We start from the raw sequence: 18,811 nt of genomic DNA, 5'->3' as shown, positions 1-18,811 counted from the left end.
CGTCCCTCTTTCGGCATCCAGCCCGACCTCCCTGGATGACGCGGCAGTCCATGTGACCGCTGCAGCCTGTGCTTGGCCTGTGATTGGCTGCAGCCGTCACTTACACTGAAACGTCATCCTGGGGGGCCGGACTGGAGACAGACGCAGGGAGTTCTCGGTAAGTATGAACTTATATGTTTTTTTACAGATACATGTATATTGAGATCGGTAGTCACTGTCCCGGGTGCAGAAACAGTTACTGCCGATCGCTTAACTCTTTCAGCACCCTGGACAGTGACTATTTACAGACATCTCCTAGCAACGCTCCCGTCATTACGGGAGCCCCATTGACTTCCTCAGTCTGGCTGTAGACCTAGAAATACATAGGTCCAGCCAGAATGAAGAAATGTCATGGTAGTAAAACCAATACGCTCCGCAGCACACATAAGATCTGCGGACTTCATTGCGGAATTTTGACTCTCCATTGAAGTCAATGGAGAAATTCCGCCATGAGTCCGCCACTGCTCCGCAACAGACAGAGCATGCTGCGGACACCAAATTCCGCTCCGCAGCCTATGCTCCGCAGCGGAATTTTACGCCTCGTCTAAACGAACACTGCTAAATTAAAGTGTAAGTCAATGGACAAACGGCACCGCTGCGGAATTTAAGTGAAATTCCGCCACGTGTGAACCCAGCCTTTAAGTTATGAGGAAAGATTGAAAGAATTAAACCTATTTAGCCTTGAAAAAAGACGACTAAGGGGGGACATGATTAACTTATATAAATATATGAATGGCACATACAAAAAATATGGTGAAATCCTGTTCCTTGTAAAACCCCCTCAAAAAACAAGGGGGCACTCCCACCGTCTGGAGAAAAAAAGGTTCAAGCTGCAGAGGCGACAAGGCTTCTTTACAGTGAGAACTGTGAATCTATGGAATAGCCTACCGCAGGAGCTGGTCACAGCAGGGACAGTAGATGGCTTTACAAAAGGGTTAGATAATTTCCTAGAACAAAAAAATATTAGCTCCTATGTGTAGAAATTTTTCCTTCCCTTTTCCCTTCCCTTGGTTGAACTTGATGGACATGTGTCTTTTTTCAGCCGTACTAACTATGTAACTACTATAATACTGCCTCCTATTGTAATGGCAGGAAGGAGGTGAAGGGAAAGTGAGCCCTAATCTACCCACCGCCCTGTCCCTGCCTACTTGCAACGACCCGCCCTAGGCGACGAGGTACAACTGGGCGGCGATCCCTACGCTGGCTAAGTGCACAGGAAGACAAACAGGGAACATGCAAGGGAAGGGGCAGTAGCCACAGAACGCCACGAGGGAACGGGGCGGCGAACGAACAGTCAGGACCAGGACGAAGTGAGTACACCCGAGCGGGCACGGAGACAGAAGCAAGCCAGGGGCAAAGCAAAGCAGGTCAGGCAGAACTGCAGCAAGGCAGAAGCACGGCAGAAGCAGGCTGGAGCAAGCAGCAGTGGGGCCAGGAATCCAAAAGAATTACAAGCACTGAGGGAGAGCACAGGGCAGGTAATAAAGGGCAGGGGGCGGAGCTAACTCCGACAGACCAGGCCGCGATAGGCTCTCCCACTCCTGAGCCTGCCACCCTGGTTGGTGGGAGATGGTGTCAGTCGAACAGGTCTGGCCTCAGGTGTGGATTGATTAATCCCAGGAGTATAGCTAGATGAAGTACCTGGCAGATCCCTAACAGTACTCCCCCTTTTATGAGGGGCCACCGGACCCTTACTAAGGGGACCCGGTTTAGTGGGGAAGAGGAGGTGGAACCTCCTGATCAATACCCCAGCGTGAACATCACGGGCAGGTACCCAAGTCCTCTCCTCCGGCCCGTATCCTCTCCAATGGACCAGGTACTGGAGGGAGCCCTGGACCATCCTACTGTCCATAATCTTGGCCACCTCGAATTCCACCCCCTCAGGGGTGAGAACGGGAACAGGAGGTATCCTCGAGGGGGACCAGGACGGGAGCAGCGTTTAAGGAGGGAGGCATGGAAGACGTCCTGTATGCGAAAGGATGGGGGGAGCTCCAGACGGAAGGATACAGGGTTGAGGGCTTCAATGATCTTATAAGGTCCAATAAATCGGGGAGCAAACTTCCTGGACGGGACCTTAAGGCGCAAGTTCATGGACGACAACCAGACCAAATCCCCGACGACAAACCGGGGGTTAGCAGAACGTCTACTATCCGCCTGAATCTTTTGCGCGCTCTGGGACGCCTCTAGGTTCTTCTGAACCTGGGCCCAGACAGTGCACAGTTCCCGATGAACCTCCTCTACCTCAGGATTATTGGAACAACCAGGGGAGACGGAGGAGAACCTTGGGTTAAACCCGAAATTACAGAAAAACGGGGAGACCCCTGACGAGTTACTGACCCGGTTATTCAGGGAAAATTCAGCAAGGGGAAGGAATGAGACCCAATCGAATTGACAGTCAGAAATGAAACACCTTAAATATTGTTCCAGGGATTGGTTGGTCCTTTCCGTTTGGCCATTAGTTTCGGGATGGAAGGTGGAGGAGAAGGACAGATCAATCTCCAACTTTTTACAAAAAGCTCTCCAAAATAAGGAAACAAATTGTACCCCTCTGTCAGAAACGATATTGACTGGGGCCCCATGGAGACGCAGGATGTGTTTCACAAACAAAGAAGCTAACGTCTTGGCGTTAGGTAGCTTCTTAAGGGGCACAAAGTGGCACATCTTGCTGCAGCGGTCGACTACCACCCACACCACCGACTTGCCCTGAGATGGAGGCAAATCGGTGATAAAATCCATGGAGATATGGGTCCAAGGTCTCTGGGGGATGGGCAAGGAACGTAGTAGGCCCGCAGGTCGGGACCTAGGGGTTTTGGACCTAGCGCAAACCTCACAAGCGGCGACGTAAGCCCTAACATCTTTAGGCAACCCAGGCCACCAATAGTTTCTGGTAATGAGGTGTTTGGTGCCCAAGATGCCAGGATGACCAGATAGAGCGGAGTCATGGTTTTCCCTGAGTACCCTCAGCCGGTATTGCAGGGGAACAAACAGTTTGTCCCCAGGGACGTTCCCGGGAGCTGCACCCTGATCAGCCGCGATATCAGAAGCTAAATCAGAATCCGTGGCAGAGACGATTATACCAGGGGGTAAAATACAAGCAAGATCCTTCTCGGAAGGAGGATTGTCCATGAAACTACGTGACAGAGCGTCAGCCTTAATATTCTTGGACCCAGCCCTATAGGTAACCAAGAAATTAAATCTGGTAAAGAATAGTGCCCACCGAGCTTGCCTAGGATTAAGCCTCCGGGCCGATTCTAGGAAAACCAGATTCTTGTGATCCGTAAGGACCGTTACCTGGTGTCTGGCCCCCTCCAGGAAGTGCCGCCACTCCTCAAAAGCCCATTTAATGGCTAGAAGTTCGCGGTTGCCAATATCATAGTTACTCTCCGTGGGCGAAAACTTCCTAGAGAAGTAAGCACAGGGGCGGAGATGGGTGAGGGAGCTGGTACCCTGGGACAAGACGGCCCCCACTCCCACCTCGGAAGCGTCAACCTCCACAATAAATGGCTCCTCTTGGTTGGGCTGAATCAGCACGGGGGCCGAGATAAAGCACTTCTTGAGAGTCTCAAAGGCCTGGACGGCCTCAGGGGGCCAATGGAGGACATCGGCACCCTTGCGGGTAAGGTCCGTAAGAGGCTTAGCGACGACCGAGAAGTTGGCAATAAATCTCCTGTAATAGTTGGCGAACCCTAAAAAACACTGTAACGCCTTAAGGGAGGCAGGTTGGACCCATTCCGCCACAGCTTGAACCTTGGCAGGGTCCATGCGGAATTCATGAGGAGTGAGGATTTGCCCTAAAAATTGTATCTCCTGTACCCCAAAGACACATTTTTCAGTCTTAGCAAACAGATTATTCTCCCGAAGGACCTGGAGCACCTTCCTGACATGCTCCACGTGGGAGGACCAGTCCTTGGAAAACACCAGTATGTCATCAAGGTACACAACAAGAAAATTACCCAGGTACTCTCTCAGGATTTCATTAATAAAATTCTGGAAGACAGCAGGGGCATTACACAACCCAAAGGGCATGACCAGGTATTCGAAATGACCCTCGGGTGTGTTGAACGCAGTTTTCCACTCATCCCCCTCTTTGATGCGGATAAGGTTATATGCCCCCCGTAGATCGAACTTAGAAAACCATTGGGCTCCCTGAACCTGATTAAAAAGATCCGGAATCAAAGGAAGTGGGTACTGGTTCCTTACGGTGACCTTATTCAGGTTCGATAATCAATGCACGGCCTAAGACCACCATCCTTCTTCCCCACGAAGAAGAAGCCAGCACCTACAGGAGAAGTCGAGGGGCGAATGAAACCCTTGGCCAGGCATTCTTGGATATACACCCTCATCGCTTCACGTTCAGGACATGAAAGATTAAATATCCTACCCTTAGGAAGCTTGGCACCAGGCACCAAATCGATAGCGCAATCGTAATCTCTATGGGGGGGCAACACCTCGGAGGCCTCCTTAGAAAACACATCGGCGAAGTCCTGAACAAACTCAGGAAGCGTGTTTACCTCCTCCCGGGGAGAAATAGAGTTAACAGAAAGACATGACATAAGACATTCATTACCCCATTTGGTGAAATCCCCAGTATTCCAATCAAATGTGGGATTATGCAACTGCAACCAGGGAAGGCCTAAAACCAGATCAGACGATAATCCCTGCATCACCAGTACAGAGCACTGCTCCAAATGCATGGAGCCAACCAGGAGTTCAAAAACAGGAGTATGCTGAGTAAAATAACCATTAGCAAGGGGGGTTGAGTCGATTCCTACTACAGGGATAGGATAAGGTAAATCAATACAAGGCATCTTTAGAGACATAGCAAATTCCACAGACATGATATTAGCAGATGAGCCAGAATCCACGAAAGCACTGCCCGTGGCAGACCGGCCAGCAAACGAGACCTGAAAGGGAAGCAAAATTTTATTGCGTTTCACATTAACGGGAAATACCTGTGCGCCCAAGTGACCTCCCCGATGATCACTTAGGCGCGGAAGTTTTCCGGCTTCTTATTCTTGCGCCTGGGACAGGTGTTCAGTAGATGCTTGTCGTCCCCACAGTAGAAGCAGAGACCATTCATTCTGCGAAACTCCCTACGTTGTCGAGGGGACATGGAGGCCCCGAGTTGCATAGGTACCTCCGAGTCCTCCGTGGAGGGGCGAGGAGACGGGACCTCGGGGGGGATCGCAGAAAAGTCAGAGGGGAGCACACTGAAGCGTTCTAGCTGACGTTCCCTGAGACGTCGGTCAAGTCGTACTGCTAGGGCCATAACCTGGTCAAGGGAGTCAGGCGAGGGGTAGCTAACCAGCAGATCCTTCAGGGCGTCAGATAATCCTAACCTAAACTGGCACCTTAGGGCCGGGTCGTTCCTGTAATGGTGGGGGGGGGTAGGGAAACGGACAAGTGAGCCCTAATCTACCCGCCACTCTGTCCCTGCCTACTTGCAACGACCCGCCCTAGGCGACGGGGTACAACTGGGCGGCGGTCCCTGCGCTCAGTAAGTGCATGACAAACACGACAAACAAACAAGGGAATACAAGCAAGGGAAATGGGCAGTTGCTCGCGGAAACACCGTGAGCAACAGAGTAGTGAACGAGCCGAGTCAAGCCAGGAGAGTGCGAGGTACAAAGCGAAAAGCAGAAGAGTAGTCGGTAAGCCGGGGTCTGTATGGAGCAGGATCAAAAGGTAGCAGGAGCTGTAGCTGGGCCAGGAAACCTCAAGGAAAGAATTCACAAGCACAGATGGACAGGAAGAGCAGGCTTAAATAGACCGAGGGCGGGAGCTAGCTGAGTCTGGCCAGGTTGCGATAGGCTCTCCCACTCCTAAGCCTGCCAGCCTGAGTGGAGGAAGCTGGTGTCTGTCTCAGGGATGTACACTCAGGTGTTGACTGATTAATTCTGGGAATTAACCCCGAAGCAGTGCCTGGCAGATCCTTTACAGTACCCCCCCTTATATGAGGGGCCACCGGACCCTTTCTAAGTGGACCTGGCTTACTGGGGAAACGCAGGTGGAACCTCCTGACCAATACCCCAGCGTGAACATCCCGGGCGGGTACCCAAGTCCTCTCCTCGGGCCCGTATCCTCTCCAATGGACCAGGTACTGGAGGGAGCCTTGGACCATCTTGCTGTCCACGATCCTGGCCACCTCAAATTCCACCCCCTCAGGGGTGAGGACGGGAACAGGAGGTTTCCTCGAGGGGGCCAAGGACGGGGAGCAGCGTTTCAGGAGGGAGGCATGAAACACGTTGTGTATACGAAAAGACGGGGGTAACTCCAGCCGGAAAGAGACAGGACTGAGGACCTCAATGACCTTATACGGCCCAATAAACCGGGGAGCAAACTTTTTGGACGGAACCTTGAGACGCAAGTTCCTGGATGACAACCACACCAGATCCCCGACCACAAACAGGGGGTTAGCAGAACGTCTTCTATCGGCCTGAGCCTTCTGTATGCTCTGGGACGCCTCTAGGTTCTTCTGAACCTGGGCCCAGACTGTGCACAGATCCCGATGAACGACCTCCACCTCGGGATTGTTGGAACAACCAGGTGAAACGGAGGAGAACCGTGGATTAAACCCAAAATTACAGAAAAAGGGAGAGACCCCTGACGAGTTACTGACCCGGTTATTAAGGGAAAATTCGGCGAGGGGAATGAAAGAAACCCAATCAAATTGACAGTCAGAGACAAAACATCTTAAGTATTGTTCTAGAGACTGATTAGTCCTCTCCGTTTGGCCATTGGTTTCAGGATGGAAAGCAGAGGAGAAGGACAGATCAATCCCCAACTTATTACAGAAGGCTCTCCAAAACAATGAAACAAATTGTACCCCTCTGTCAGAAACAATATTGACGGGGACCCCATGGAGACGCAGGATGTGTTTGATAAACAAGGTAGCCAACGTCTTGGCGTTGGGTAGTTTCTTGAGGGGCACAAAGTGGCACATTTTACTGAAGCGGTCTACCACCACCCACACCACCGACTTGCCTTGGGATGGAGGCAAATCGGTGATAAAATCCATGGAGATATGTGTCCAAGGTCTCTGGGGAATGGGCAACGAACGCAGTAAGCCCGCTGGTCGGGACCTGGGAGTCTTGGACCTGGCACAAACCTCACAGGCGGCGACGTAGGCCTTAACGTCTTTAGGCAAACCAGGCCACCAATAATTTCTGGTAATGAGGTGTTTGGTACCCAGGATGCCTGGATGGCCAGATAGTGCGGAGTCGTGATTTTCCCTAAGTACCCTTAGCCGGAATTGCAGGGGAACAAACAGCTTGTTCTCAGGAAGGTTCCCAGGAGCTGAACCTTGATCAGCAGCAATTTCAGAGACTAAATCGGACTCGATAGAGGAAATGACTATACCTGGAGGCAAAATACAAACAGGATCTTCCTCCGAAGGAGGGCTGGCCATGAAGCTACGCGACAGTGCATCCGCCTTAATATTTTTAGACCCGGCCCTATAGGTAACCAAAAAATTGAATCTGGTAAAAAACAACGCCCATCGAGCTTGTCTCGGGTTTAGCCTCCGGGCAGATTCTAGGAAAACCAGATTCTTGTGGTCGGTAAGGACCGTTACCTGGTGCCTAGCCCCCTCCAGGAAGTGGCGCCACTCTTCAAATGCCCATTTAATGGCTAAAAGTTCGCGGTTGCCAATATCATAGTTACACTCCGTGGGCGAAAACTTCCTAGAAAAGTAAGCACAGGGGCGGAGATGGGTGAGGGAGCTGGTACCCTGGGACAAGACGGCCCCCACTCCCACCTCGGACGCGTCAACCTCCACAATAAATGGCTCCCTTTGGTTGGGCTGAACCAGCACGGGGGCCGAGATAAAGCACTTCTTGAGGGTCTCAAAAGCCTGGACGGCCTCAGGGGGCCAATGGAGGACATCAGCACCCTTGCGAGTGAGGTCCGTAAGAGGCTTAGCGACGACCGAGAAGTTAGCAATAAATCTCCTGTAATAGTTAGCGAACCCCAAAAAACACTGTAGCGCTTTCAGGGAGGCAGGTTGGACCCATTCAGCCACAGCCTGAACCTTGGCAGGGTCCATGCGGAATTCATGAGGAGTGAGGATTTGACCTAAAAATGGTATCTCCTGTACCCCAAATACACATTTTTAGATTTTGGCAAACAGTTTGTTTTCTCGAAGGACCTGGAGCACTTTCCTGACATGCTCTATGTGGGAGGACCAGTCCCTGGAAAACACCAATATGTCATCAAGGTACACTACAAGAAATATCCCCAGGTAATTTCTCAAAATCTCATTTATGAAGTTCTGGAAGACCGCAGGGGCATTGCACAACCCAAAGGGCATGACGAGGTATTCGAAATGGCCTTCGGGCGTGTTAAACGCAGTCTTCCACTCATCCCCCTCTTTGATGCGAATAAGGTTATACGCCCCCCGTAGATCCAATTTAGAGAACCATTGGGCCCCCTGAACCTGATTAAAGAGATCAGGAATCAAAGGAAGGGGATACTGGTTCCTTACCGTGACCTTATTCAGGCCACGGTAGTCAATGCATGGCCTAAGACCCCCATCCTTCTTCCCTACGAAGAAGAAGCCAGCACCTACCGGAGAAGAAGAGGGACGAATGTAACCCTTGGCCAGGGATTCCTGGATATACTCCCTCATGGCTTCACGTTCGGGACAAGAAAGGTTAAATATCCTACCCTTAGGAAGCTTAGCTCCTGGTACCAATTCGATAGCGCAATCGTATTCTCTATGAGGCGGTAATACTTCGGAGGCCTCTTTAGAGAAAACATCAGCGAAGTCCTGAACAAACTCGGGTAGCGTATTCACCTCCTTAGGGGGAGAAATAGAATTAACAGAAAAACATGACGTACAACATTCATTACCCCATTTGGTTAGCTCCCCAGTATTCCAGTCAAACGTAGGATTATGCAACTGCAACCAGGGAAGACCTAGAACCAAATCGTACGATAATCCCTGCATCAATAGTACAGAGCATTGCTCCAAATGCATGGAGCCAACAAGGAGTTCAAAAACAGGGGTATGCTGTGTAAAATAACCATTAGCAAGAGGAGTGGAGTCGATACCCACTACCGGAACAGGTTTAGGCAAATCAATCAGAGGCATAGCGAGAGACATAGCAAATTCCACAGACATGATATTAGTAGAGGACCCTGAATCCACGAAGGCACTGCCGGTAGCAGACCTACCACCAAAAGAGACCTGAAAGGGAAGCAATATCTTAGTACGTTTCATATTTACGGGAAATACCTGTGCGCCCAAGTGACCTCCCCGATGATCACTTAGACGCGGGAGCTCTCTGACAGCATTCTTACGCTTGGGACAGTTGTTTACTTGATGCTTGACATCCCCACAGTAGAAGCAGAGACCATTCTTCCTGCGGAATTCTCTACGTTGTTGAGGGGACACGGAGGCCCCGAGTTGCATAGGTATTTCTGAGTCTTTAGGGGAGAAACGAAGCAACGGGACTTCGGGAGGCATCATGGGGGAGTCGGAGGAAAAAACACATAAACGTTCACGTTGTCGTTCCCTGAGACGTCGGTCAAGTCGTACCACTAAAGCCATAACCTGGTCTAAGGAGTCAGAAGAGGGATAACTAACTAGCAGGTCTTTCAGGGCATTCGACAGACCCAACCTAAACTGGCACCTTAAGGCAGGGTCATTCCACCGAGAAGCTACGCACCACTTCCTAAAGTCAGAGCAATACTCCTCAACAGGTCTCTTACCCTGACGTAAGATCACCAGCTGACTCTCGGCAAAGGCAGTTCTGTCAGTCTCGTCATAAATAAGTCCGAGGGCAGAAAAGAAACAATCAACGGAGGAAAGTTCAGGGGCGCCAGGAGCCAAGGAGAAGGCCCACTCTTGGGGCCCTTCCTGGAGCCGGGACATAATTATACCCACCCGCTGGCTCTCAGAACCTGAGGAGTGAGGCTTTAAGCGAAAGTAAAGCCTACAACTCTCCCGAAAGGAGAGAAAAGCCCTCCGGTCACCTGAGAACCGGTCGGGCAACTTGAGGTGGGGTTCAAGGGGTGCGGTGAGGGGAACTACCAAGGTAGCATCAGGCTGGTTGACCCTCTGAGCCAGGGCCTGGACCTGTAGGGAGAGACCCTGCATTTGCTGAGCCAGGGTTTCACGGGGTTCCATAATGGTGTCAGGGACCAGGGTAGACTAGGTATAGGGCTTGTGAATTTGTAATGGTGGGGGGGGTAGGGAAACGGACAAGTGAGCCCTAATCTACCCGCCACTCTGTCCCTGCCTACTTGCAACGACCCGCCCTAGGCGACGGGGTACAACTGGGCGGCGGTCCCTGCGCTCAGTAAGTGCATGACAAACACGACAAACAAACAAGGGAATACAAGCAAGGGAAATGGGCAGTTGCTCGCGGAAACACCGTGAGCAACAGAGTAGTGAACGAGCCGAGTCAAGCCAGGAGAGTGCGAGGTACAAAGCGAAAAGCAGAAGAGTAGTCGGTAAGCCGGGGTCTGTATGGAGCAGGATCAAAAGGTAGCAGGAGCTGTAGCTGGGCCAGGAAACCTCAAGGAAAGAATTCACAAGCACAGATGGACAGGAAGAGCAGGCTTAAATAGACCGAGGGCGGGAGCTAGCTGAGTCTGGCCAGGTTGCGATAGGCTCTCCCACTCCTAAGCCTGCCAGCCTGAGTGGAGGAAGCTGGTGTCTGTCTCAGGGATGTACACTCAGGTGTTGACTGATTAATTCTGGGAATTAACCCCGAAGCAGTGCCTGGCAGATCCTTTACAGTTCCACTGAGAAGCTACGCACCACTTCCTAAAATCAGAACAGTATTCCTCAACCGGTCTCCTACCCTGACGTAAGGTCACCAGCTGACTCTCGGCTAAAGCAGTCCTGTCAGTCTCGTCGTAAATTAGTCCGAGGGCAGAGAAAAAACGATCAACAGAGGAAAGTTCAGGGGCGTCAGGAGCCAAGGAGAAGGCCCACTCTTGGGGCCCTTCCTGGAGTCGGGATATGATGATACCCACCCGCTGGTTCTCGGAACCTGAGGAGTGGGGCTTTAGGCGGAAATACAGTCTGCAACTCTCCCGGAAGGAGAGAAACGTCTTACGGTCCCCTGAAAACCGGTCAGGTAGCTTGAGGTCAGGTTCTAGAGGTGAGGTGAGGGGTACTACTAAAGCAGCGTCACCCTGATTGACCCTTTGGGCCAGGGCCTGGACCTGTAGGGAGAGGCCCTGCATCTGCTGGGTCAGGGTCTCAAGGGGGTCCATGATAGCGTCAGCGTAGGAGAAATGGTAGACTAGGTAAGGGCTTGTAATTATGTAATGGCAGGAAGGAGGTGAAGGGAAAGTGAGCCCTAATCTACCCACCGCCCTGTCCCTGCCTACTTGCAACGACCCGCCCTAGGCGACGAGGTACAACTGGGCGGCGATCCCTACGCTGGCTAAGTGCACAGGAAGACAAACAGGGAACACGCAAGGGAAGGGGCAGTAGCCACGGAACGCCACGAGGGAACGGGGCGGCGAACGAACAGTCAGGACCAGGACGAAGTGAGTACACCCGAGCGGGCACGGAGACAGAAGCAAGCCAGGGGCAAAGCAAAGCAGGTCAGGCAGAACTGCAGCAAGGCAGAAGCACGGCAGAAGCAGGCTGGAGCAAGCAGCAGTGGGGCCAGGAATCCAAAAGAATTACAAGCACTGAGGGAGAGCACAGGGCAGGTAATAAAGGGCAGGGGGCGGAGCTAACTCCGACAGACCAGGCCGCGATAGGCTCTCCCACTCCTGAGCCTGCCACCCTGGTTGGTGGGAGATGGTGTCAGTCGAACAGGTCTGGCCTCAGGTGTGGATTGATTAATCCCAGGAGTATAGCTAGATGAAGTACCTGGCAGATCCCTAACACCTATATACAAGAATATAACTACTATAATACTGCCCCCTATATACAAGAATATAACTACTATAATACTGCTCCTATATACAAGAATATAACTACTGCAATACTGCTCCTATATACAAGAATATAACTACTATAATACTGCTCCTATATACAAGAATATAACTACTGTAATACTGCCTCCTATATACAAGAATATAACTACTATAATACTGCCCTTATATACAAGAATATAACTACTATAATACTGCCCCGATATACAAGAATATAACTACTATAATACTGCCCCGATATACAAGAATATAACTACTATAATACTGCTCCTATATACAAGAATATAACTACTATAATACTGCCCCCTATATACAAGAATATAACTACTATAATACTGCTCCTATATACAAGAATATAACTACTATAATACTTCCCCTCTGTACAAGAATATAACTACTATAATACTGCCCCTATATACAAGAATATAACTACTATAATACTGCCTCCTATATACAAGAATATAACTACTATAATACTGCCCCTATATACAAGAATATAACTACTATAATACTGCCCCCTATATACAAGAATATAACTACTATAATACTTCCTCTACATACAAGAATATAACTACTATAATACTGCCCCCCATATACAAGAATATAACTACTATAATACTGCCCCATTATACAAGAATATAACTACTATAATACTGCCCCTATATACAAGAATATAACTACTATCATACTGCTCCTATATACAAGAATATAACTACTATCATACTGCTCCTATATACAAGAATATAACTACTATAATACTGCCCCCTATATACAAGAATATAACTACTATAATATTGCTCCTATATACAAGAATATAACTACTATAATACTGCCCCTATATACAAGAATATAACTACTATAATACTGCTCCTATATACAAGAATATAACAACTATAATACTACCCCCTATATACAAGAATATAACTACTATAATACTGCCCCCTATTGACAAAATTATATTATTTTTGACTGGCATAGCAAATTTAAACATTCTTATTTAGAACAAGTTACCGCTACACTATGAGCAGATGTGAGCTGTATATATCCTGCTGGGTTCCACTGTTCTAAGCTCCATGTTAAATAGTTGTCACATTGGCTGTTTGGGTAGTTGATAGGAGGTTGTTGTCGGGCCTTTGATCTTCGTCACTGAGCAGCCAAGCAATTGAGTGAGTTAAATATTTTGAAAAAAAATAATGAAACTGAGACATTTTTTGCTGCTTTGTTATGATTGAACTGAGCCTGTGGAATAAAGGTAGAGCCAATGTCAACATGCAGCGGCTTATGTAATATGGACAGGAACAAACATGGCGTTTTATCACTGGCATGTATGAGCAACATCGAGGAAACACTTTAAGTATCTGTCCTGCAGGAGGTTGAGGCTTTATGTGTTGTCAAACTAATCTGGTTATCTATCTATCTATCTATCTATCTATCTATCTATCTATCTATCTATCTATCTATCTATCTATCTATCTATCTATCTATCTATCTATCTATCTATCTATCTATCTATCTCATATCTATTTATACATATATCTGACTCTCTCCTCTCTCTCTCTCTCTCTCTCTCATCTCTCTCTCTCTTTCTTTCTCCTCTCTATCTCTCTCCTCTCCTCTCTCTCCTCTCCTCTCTCTCCTCTCCTCTCTCTCCTCCCTCTCTCTCTCCTCTCTCATCTCTTTCCTCTCTCTCTCCTCTCTCTGCTCTCTCTCTTTCTCCGCTCTCTCTCTCCTCTCTTCTCTCTCTTTCTCCTCTCTCCCCTCTCTCTCTCTCTCTCTCTCTCTATCTATCTATTTATCTATCTATCTGCTTTTGAGCTGATTTTTCTTGTAGCAAATAGAGGGGTGTCCTTAATGGGGCCCCCCATCCCTCTATTAGCTCCATATGAAAATGGGATGACATAAGTAAACTACTCATTTAATATTCGTCGGCAGCCAAGGAGGTGCAATAATCCAAAATTCGGTGAAACTCAATTTGGGCTCCCCATAATCCATGTTGGTACATGTGTTCCCTTATTTTGGTTATTCACTATTGGACGTCACCAGTATTGGTGCCACTTGTATCAACATTAACAGAACGCATTACTCGCTAGCGCACACTTCTCACCATAAAACCATTGTCACTTGTGCAGTATGTCTATGACACTGACCACTAGGTGTCACTGTTGTAAATACTGCCTAATGGACAGGAGGGGTGTTTTTAGTGTGTCAATTGTACTATCGACTGCTGGGACCTCACTGATGCTGATAATGAAGGGGCTGCTCCGCAGGTTTAGTGCTGGTTTCATTTTAAAGGGGCCATTCTGCAGTATCCTGCACAGTGGGGGGTCGGGTGCACCACTGTGCTGGAAAAAAAATGAATGGGATGCAGCGATAATTTAGCGTCTCCTTCAACAACTCTCAATGATCACAAAGTGGAGACATAACAATATGCCATCATTTTATGATATGGGAAAACCCTTTCAAGTTCCCCATGTTAGGGCACCTTACATTTAAAGGTCTGTCTCATGACGGATACCCTCTAATTTCGACAAGTTTTGCATGTAAAGCAATTGAGAATGTGAGCCATGAAATGCTGATGGAACCTTCTATGTGTAGAATGTAATATATATAATAAATAATATCTATGTATAATAATAAAATACACGGCATACATTTAAGTTACGATCTATATGACTGAACTATTTTTCTTATTTATTTTTGTCTATTTTAGGGTCATTTTTTCCAGCTTTGAATCCTTCTGATGCAGTCTTTAAAGTCATCTTCTGGTTGGGTTACTTTAATAGCTGCGTCAACCCGATTATATACCCATGTTCCAGCAAGGAATTCAAAAGGGCATTCATAAGACTGCTGAGATGCCGCTGCCGCAGAAAACGGCGTCCTCTTTGGAGGGTCTACGACCATCAATGGAGAACTTCCATGAACAGTTCCAGGAGGGGTTCAGATACAGAACAAACTACAGACTTTTCCTCCGTAAACTCCTCATTTATTTTCAATCCGGGTAACCATGGAATTGCTACAAAGAGGAAGAGTATGGATTTTAACCGTTGGAAACTCATCTCTCCTTTCCGAAAGTCTTCGTCTCAATTGAAAGAAAAAATGAACAATCTTTCTAATAAAATAAAGAACGGCTCAACTAAAAGTAATATGTCGGCCGCCTACAAGAACGAGGTTGAGTCCATATCCATGGCTGTGTCCAATGACTTTACCGAGCTAGAGTATCAAATGTACGATCTTACGGACTGTTGCGGCCTCCGAGAAACAGATATCTAAATATATGTACTATATTGTCATGATTTTATTGCCATTTGGGGAGGGGGAGTCATTGTGTTTTTGTGAAAAAATTATGGATTATAAATGAATTTTTGGTATTAATATAAGAATTTCAAAAAATTAGAAGAAGGTGGTTCGACTGTTTCAATTTTTGGTGTTCTCACTAGAGGGTAACGTTAAAATATTAGACTATTACTTATATCCGTTATGTTTTTGAGCTGGTCATCCTCAATGTATCCAGGTTAGTGAACCCTATCATCGGAAAGAAGACCACCCCACAATACCTTGGGAAGTTGAACACAACTAAAATTGGTTTTAGCTATCAATATACTTGTTGATTCGGTAAGTGTGTCTTACTGGATATATTGACCTAACTCTTCCACCCATGGTCATTGGAAGGTCGTAAAAACAAAAATTATTTTTTTTACATAAAATGGGTACAATGGGTTTCCAGTTACCGCTTAGAGATTTTTCTATCTGTATGACCACATTTTTCAAATCAAATATAAAAACCGTACTAAATTATTATATTTGCACAAATATTCGGGGGGGAGTTTACATTTCTTGGCATAAATATGACAAATTGGCATTTGTTATTATTAAATATTACTAAAATGAACAAAGAGGAGAAAATTATTTCGACATATAATATTTGGATTTGGTAATAATATTATTACTGCGCTCCTGGGAGAACAAACCTTAAAGAGGCTCTGTCACCAGATTTTGCAGCCCCTATCTCGTATTGCAGTGGATCGGCGCTGCAATGTAGAATACAGTAACGTTTTTATTTTTAAAAAACAAGCATTTTTGGCCAAGTTATGACCATTTTTGTATTTATGCAAATGAGGTTTGCAAAAGTACAACTGGGAGTGTTGAAAAGTAAAAGTCCAAGTGGGCGTGTATTATGTGCGTACATCGGGGCGTGTTTACTACTTTTACTAGCTGGGCGTTGTGTATAGAAGTGTCATCCACTTCTCTTCAGAACGCCGAGCTTCTGGCAGTGCAGACACAGCCGTGTTATCGAGAGATCACGCTGTGACGTCACTCACTTCCTGCCCCAGGTCCTGCATCGTGTCGGACGCATCGGCACCAGAGGCTACAGTTGATTCTGCAGCAGCATCGGCGTTAGCAGGTAAGTCAATGTAGCTACTTACCTGCAGACACTGATGCTGCTGCAGAATCAAATGTAGCCTCTGGTGCCGATGTGTCCTCGCTCGTCTGACACGATGCAGGACCTGTGAGTGACGACACAGCGTGATCTCTCGAGAACACGGCTGTGTCTGCACTGCCAGAAGCTGGGCGTTGTGAAGAGAAGTGGATGATACTTCTCATCAGAGCGCCCAGCTAGTAAAAGTAGTAAAAACGCCCCGATGTACGCACATAATACACGCCCCGATGTACGCACATAATACACGCCCACTTGGACTTTTACTTTTAAACACACCCACTTGGACTTTTGCAAGCCTCATTTGCATAACTACAAAAATGGTCATAACTTGGCCAAAAATGCTCGTTTTTTAAAAATAAAAACGTTACTGTAATCTACATTGCAGCGCCGATCTGCTGCAATAGCAGATAGGGGTTGCAAAATCTGGTGACAGAGCCTCTTTAAATTCATGTTCAGAGAGAAATACTTTGAAAGTAACACATTGGGCAAAATATTTCAAAACCTGTGCAAAGGGGCATTTGTAACAAGCAACCAATCGGCTTCCAGCACTTGTTTTTCAGAGGCCGGTTTGCCAATGAAAGCGGCAACCTAATTGGTTGCTACTGACAACTGCTCCATTTTTCCCTTTGCAACAGTTTTGATAAATTACCCCATTGTGTTAAAATTCTCATTGTATATAACGAGTAGAAGGCACAAACAATATTATTTATGTATTATTATTATTATTATTATTTATTTTTTTTGGACATGTTTTATAAGAAAAAGAAATCCTGACATGAGAAAAATATATTAAATAAAAAAAAAGATATATATATATTATTAATTTCATGTCAGGGGGATTTGTTTACTATTAATAGACATTTTAGCCCCACCCCCAAATATTGACCACACCTCTAACATCAAGTCTATCAGGTTCATTTTATAATTCTGCAGTGTTGACCCAGAGGAAGGCAGAAAACGCCTTCAGTTGATCAGCAAAAATGATGAAATGATTATCTTAGACATTTATGTCATAGCACCCGGATTACTATTAGTGTTTACTGTGGGAGCGAAGTTGTCAATAGACAGCTGTGCACCTGTGCAAGGCTAATTCTACAGTGCTGCAAAAAATAAAAATAAAAGGGCATTAAGGTGTTAAAGGGAGGATGTTTTGGTCGTCTGGTATAGAAAAACAAAATTACAATTGCCCTATTGTGGGATTTTGAGCTTAAAGAGTAGGGTTCACCATTTAGGACCCCGCTCTATAACCTCAAGTGGAGAGAAACTACAAAAAAGTGGATGTGCTGCTACGTACGTTGCTATACATTGATGGCTCATTGATTTCTTCAGGTACCGTGTAGTCCTGGATTGCTGCAAGGAAAGTGACAATGTTTCCTCTGATGGGGAAGGGTTCCGAGCAGCTTATTGTCGGGACATTTCTAATTCAAAATAGTTATTCAACATAGAGGAATTTGGGATTTCCACCAATATACAGGGCTATGTTGTCTTTGATTAGGGCACAGATATCTGCTGGACCTTTTTGACTAATAGCCTGGACCTCCGCAGCAACTTCCGTTCACCTAGACCTTGGTAACTGCATCAAATAGTTTGTAGACGTATGGGCAAGGTAGCGGGGTTTGTATGGGTGTTGACATTACAGAACATGGATAGACTGACCTTTGGGTCAACATGATTTATGCCCTATTGACTTTTGCAGCCACCGGTACAATAAAAATGTATGTGCAAGGTCAAATCAACCACCAGAACTTACTGATACCATGGATGTTGTTAATCATGCCGCCTCTTGATCTTCTAACCTCATTGAGTGATGGACATGGACATCAAGCACGTTCTTCTACTGTCATATTTTAAACCATTCATCAAATGAAGCCGATCAGGGTTGGACTGGCCCATCACAGTACGAGTGGCTCTTCTGGTGGGCCCAGGTTCTGACTTAGCAATGGGCCCCCCAAAGATCCAGGATGCAGTTGAACTGAGTCATTCATGTGTTCAGTATAGATGGAGAGTGGTGCCTCGAAATAATTTCTTCTGGTGAACCCTAGTCCTACAAGAAACCTGATTGCCTGATATCTTCCAAACCAAGACCAGTTCTTCTCCAAGTCTAGTTCTCTTCCAAGTCTCCAGTGTGACGGCAGTTCGAGCGTCGCAGGGCGACGTGTCTAATCCCTGACCCACGGTGACTCTCTTTGGTTTGGTTACAGTTAGATTGTGTATCAGAGGCAAACAGAAGTCGTTCTTAGCCGAGCCGTCAGTCCAGCTGACTGACGGATTTACCATACAGCAGAACTATGCAGATTCTATGTTTACTGGATACAAAGAAGCTGCAGCACAAAAAACTAAATACAATTTTTAATAAATGTGAGAATGGTAACGCTCTCATTTACTTCCAAGTGCAGGGTACTTTACAAGAGAGAGAGCTTTGATATACTGTAA

General features: G+C 47.0%; 1 protein-coding gene across 1 annotated transcript in view; it reads left to right on the top strand.

Moving 5' to 3' along the window:
* Positions 1-15,826, top strand: part of ADRA1D (adrenoceptor alpha 1D) — a 158,909-nt gene extending 143,083 nt beyond the window's left edge. Inside the window, exon 2 of the mRNA XM_075848723.1 lies at positions 14,651-15,826. Within this exon, the coding sequence (XP_075704838.1) occupies positions 14,651-15,210 (560 nt within the window). The 3' untranslated portion in view covers positions 15,211-15,826. The remainder of the gene's footprint in view (positions 1-14,650) is intronic.
* Positions 15,827-18,811: the final 2,985 nt, after the last annotated feature.

Source organism: Rhinoderma darwinii, chromosome 1, assembly GCF_050947455.1.
Source record: "Rhinoderma darwinii isolate aRhiDar2 chromosome 1, aRhiDar2.hap1, whole genome shotgun sequence".
In the NCBI taxonomy this organism is placed as follows: domain Eukaryota; kingdom Metazoa; phylum Chordata; class Amphibia; order Anura; family Rhinodermatidae; genus Rhinoderma; species Rhinoderma darwinii.
This window is presented reverse-complemented; position numbering and strand designations above follow the sequence as displayed.